This window comes from Apodemus sylvaticus, chromosome 11, assembly GCF_947179515.1.
Source record: "Apodemus sylvaticus chromosome 11, mApoSyl1.1, whole genome shotgun sequence".
Taxonomy (NCBI): domain Eukaryota; kingdom Metazoa; phylum Chordata; class Mammalia; order Rodentia; family Muridae; genus Apodemus; species Apodemus sylvaticus.
Window position 1 is genome coordinate 15,544,365 of NC_067482.1, and position 4,423 is coordinate 15,548,787.

The window sequence follows — 4,423 nt, forward strand, 5'->3', positions numbered from 1 at the left end:
AATCCTAGCCATAAGAAGGTTTCTGAGGCTGAAGGATTCCTAGAATTGGACCTCTAAAACAACGTTGGATTCAGAGCATGACATGGTCACTGGTACAACTTGAAAACTGAATAGATCTTATGCAAATGAAGGAATAAATGTACCCACATGGTGTTGTATGGTGTATTAACAAATGGAATGTTTTTTATTTATCCAAGAAACTTTTGGGTGTGTTTGTGTGTGTGAATGACGATGAGTGGGAAATTTGTTATCACAAGTCCTTCTGATTCAATGAGTGAAATGATTACAACTTTGATCTTTAATTTAAAGGGTGGAGATTAAACCAGGAAATCCAATTCCGGTTTGGGTTTGAAGGGTGTGGCTACAATAGGGAGGGGCAAGCAGAGATGTATATAAAGGCTTCCATGGAGCCACATATCACAGTCAGAAGCTTGCATCTTAGAAAACTCCCTTATTCGGCTGGGATTTGGCAACCTATCTGCATTGCTCAACTGGTATGTAAACCATTTTTTTTTCCTTGGGTCATGCAGTTTGATATAGAGAAATTCAGACTCCTTAGGAGGAACCTGTTGAGGATCTTGCGTTTCATTGCAAATGAAATTTTAGCCTCATCACCAATAATATCCCATGATAGCTTGTGTATATATTCCATTACTTTGCCTGATATAACTGTTTGAGACAAGTATTCTGTATGTTGTTCCAACTCTCTTTGAGCTGGCCATGTGCCTCCAGGTAAGCTCCAAATCAGACAATCTGATTAAAATGCTCCCTCATGTTTCCCCTTCACTGTAATGGTCTTTATTTTTTTGTGAGACCCTGGATTACACTGTAGACCTGTACGCCAGGTATCTTTGATATCCTTCCACATCATATAGGTGAAATGACACATGTGATTTACTCATGTGTTTTGCCTTAGCTTTTCCATTGCCTCTTTTACACACAAGTTTGCTCTGTGGACATATTCTACTTCCCAGACACAGTTAAGATTCAATATTGTAGAAATGCACTGAAGTCATTCTGTTTTCTGGGAATTAATCTTGATCCATAACTCATGGATTTACATTGGTATGTTTGTTTCCTCGGTTTCTTTTTGTTTGCATAGGTTTGAGATATTTTTTGTTTTTGAGAAAGGGTCCTACATAAAATATTTTGATCTGACAATTATGTGAATATTTGCTTGATATAAAGACTTCCACATTATCATTGTGGGAGCCTCTCTTTCCACTACCAGTTTAGGTTAAACAGGCAAATTGATTTCTCTGTTACTGTTAGAGCATTAGCTCAGAAGCTTAGTGGTTGATATAATGTTGAGGAAGTTGAATTAAGTTTGTCTTGAACGTGTATTCCTTTCTGACTTCTTGGCAGGAGTCTTTTGACTCGAGACTTTAGAAGATGAGTATTCAGACCGCAGCCACACTCAAGAAGCTGGCAATTCAGTCTCTGGTGAGAGATGAGGCTTTGGCCATATTCTCTCTGGAGGATCTCCCCTCTGTACTCTTCCCAGCACTGTTCAAGGAGGCTTTCAGTGGCAGACAAACCAAGCTCATAAAGGCAATGTTGGCAGCCTGGCCTTTCCCCTGTCTCCCTGTGGGGGCATTGATGAAGACGCCTAAACTGGAAATGTTGCAAGCTGTGCTAGATGGAATAGACATGCGACTGACTAAAGGGTTTCACCCCAGGTGAGCAAAGGTCAAGTATTATATAAGAGACCATGTGGGGTACACAGTAGAGATTGTGGGGTCATTGCGAATGGTTTCTGATGGGATCACCAGACAGTGATTCAGGAACCTCATAGCTATTGTGTGCTTGGACTAAGGACAGTTATCAGTGGATTAGGGCTTTGATCCAAGAAGCCTCACAGTAGAATGTGCCTATCTATCCCTGCCATTCCTAAAACCATTAATAACGGGAATAGGGAGAAATAATGAGTAACTTAGAGGAAGGAAAGTGGTCAGGGCCACAGATGCAGCTCAGAGAAAATTGTGCAGCATGCATGTGTGCACATTGCACTGTTGTTTAAAAAATATACAGCTTGGCAGGCTGAGGGGTATTTCACTATAGAGTCACTTAGTGAAACCTTACTGAGGGTCATCGCGGCTGCTGATACTTGACATGTGTTCACCCTCAGCAGGGGAAAACTTCAGGTTCTGGACCTGAGGAATGTGCACCATGCCTTTTGGAACATATGGGCTGGTACAGAGGACGATAGCTGTTCTTCAGAGCCCTTGGATGAGAAGCCAGTAGTGAAGGTCCTTCCCAGATATGCAGTGAGGAGGCAGCTGAAGGTGGTAGCTGAGTTGTGCCTCAGGCCACGCCTTGATGAAGCACAAGCATCCTTCTTGAAGTGGGCCCAGCAGAGAAAAGACTCCCTACATTTGTGTTGTGCAAAGATGAAGATCTGGGCTATGCCCATGGACTTTATCAGCAAGATCTTGAATATATTTCATCCAGAGCATATTGAGGAATTGGAACTGAACACTCAGTGGAATTTGTACAAGCTGGCCGAATTTGCTTCCTGCTTTGGGCAGATGAGAAATCTTTGCAAACTCTTCCTGGCACCCCTCTACAAGAACGTCTTCAAGATTGCCAATAGGACAGGAGACAGAGAAGAGCAGTATATCCAGGAGTTCATATCTGTTTTCTCCAAATTCAATTGTCTCCAGCATCTCTCCATGAGTGGTGTCCATTTCCTCAAAGACCACATGAATCAGGTCCTCAGGTAAGCAAGGATGGAGGACTGGGTCAGCTCGTAGAGCAAATTTTCCTCTTCCATTTTAAAGATTAGTGGTCCAGGGTGCCTGTCTGTCAGTCACTGGGAACAAACATTTAGGGGCTCCTTAGAATATGTAAGTAATGTGTATTAATTCCAAGTCTTAAATGAGCATTCCTGAAGCAGAAGACAAAAGGGACATAAGGAGTATGTCAGATATGGACAGGAGGGCTGGAAATTCTTCTTGGAATCATAGGCAAACAATCCATCAAAAAGGGGACAGGAAGAGTTGAATGTACTTAGATCTTGAGGGACTCAGCAGCAATGTGAGAAGGTGAGCTGTCTGCTTAGATCTGTGGGCACAGCCTTCCCTCTCCCCCTACTTCTCCGTGAGTGAAATGCTTGACCCTCAGTAGGGCTGAGTGCATGAGACAAGAGGGAGTGTGGGCATCTGCATGATAGCATGAGTGACTGTGGAGAGGTCAGGGTGCAATGCAGCATTGACTGAGGCCACAGGTCATGTCCTTAGATCCTGTCAGGACTCTCCTGGCATGAAACTTCCTCCTTGGTATCCTGGGTTTTATAGGGTATAATGGTTTTCTGCTTGAGACTATGGCCAGCAGATCAAGTGTGGGTTTGACTTCACTAAGCTGATTCCAAAAGGAAGCATCTCAGATAATATCTTTGATCATTTGCTCACACTCAGCTTGGGGTCCCTGTTCCCTTCTAAGACATTGAAAAGCCCACCCCATGCTCTCCATCACCATTTGGCAGAAGTAACCCTCTGGTCCCCTTCATCTCTAGGCACCTGATGACGCCACTGAGCTCCCTTTCTGTCACTCACTACCAACTTTCACAGTCAGACTTGGATTCCTTCTCCCACTGCCAGAGTGTCTTTCAGCTAAAACATCTGGAAATGAGAGGTGTGGTTCTAACAGATTTGGATCTGATGCCTATGAAATGTCTCCTCCAAAAAGTGGCAGATACTCTAGAAACTATGGATTTTCAGGGATGTAGGATGAAGGACTCCCAGCTCATTGCCCTCCTACCTGCCCTCACACATTGCTCTCAGCTCACCAAGATCAACTTCTACAACAATTGCTTCTCCATGCCCATCCTGAAGGACCTTTTGGAGCACACAGTCAACTGGAGCAAGATGAATGTGGAACAATACCCTGCCCCTCTGGAGTGCTATGATAGGTTGGCTCATGTCTCCAGAGTAAGATTTGCCCAACTTTGTCTGCAGCTCCTGGAAACTCTCAGGGCAATAAGGCAGCCCAAGAACATCTCCTTTGCTACAGATAATTGTCCTAAATGTGGTGAGCGCTGTGTCTATGGCCAAGGTGCGAGATTTTGTTTTTGCTGGCACTGAGCATGGATACAGGACTTCCTGATGTGAATAACGGACAGGACTGGGACACATCTCTCATGCATGGTGGTCAGAGACTGTGACTTCAGACACTTTATACATGCTTGGAAACAAAAGACTGTACAAGAACTGAGATCCTGGAAGCTGAGCTTGGCATGGGAAACAATCTGTTGGACTGTGTGAACAGAGGACTTGTGGAGTCAGGATGACAACTTGGCTGTTTTGAGTGACTTCTGCCAGGACAGATTAAGAGATGCTTTGTAATGGACTTGCCAACTTTTGTTCTGAACTGTAATGACATGTCAATAAACAGAACCAGGCTTCTTTTTTTAGATGTCATTCCT

General features: G+C 43.8%; 1 protein-coding gene across 1 annotated transcript; it reads left to right on the forward strand.

The window, feature by feature from the left end:
- Positions 1–1,392: 1,392 nt before the first annotated feature.
- Positions 1,393–4,082, forward strand: LOC127696310 (PRAME family member 8-like). The gene is made up of 3 exons (XM_052198879.1): positions 1,393–1,679; positions 2,129–2,719; positions 3,515–4,082. The coding sequence occupies exons 1-3, from the start codon at positions 1,393–1,395 to the stop codon at positions 4,080–4,082; spliced, it is 1,446 nt and encodes a 481-aa protein (XP_052054839.1).
- The last annotated feature ends 341 nt before the right edge of the window (positions 4,083–4,423 follow it).

What these genes read in the sequence shown, in the direction of transcription:
- LOC127696310 (XM_052198879.1), top strand. Translation starts at nt 1,393, where the DNA reads ATGAGTATTCAGACCGCAGCCACACTCAAGAAGCTGGCAATTCAGTCT. An exon ending in ACTAAAGGGTTTCACCCCAG is followed by an intron (nt 1,680 to 2,128) that starts GTGAGCAAAGGT and finishes GTTCACCCTCAG; the next exon opens with CAGGGGAAAACTTCAGGTTC. An exon ending in CACATGAATCAGGTCCTCAG is followed by an intron (nt 2,720 to 3,514) that starts GTAAGCAAGGAT and finishes CTTCATCTCTAG; the next exon opens with GCACCTGATGACGCCACTGA.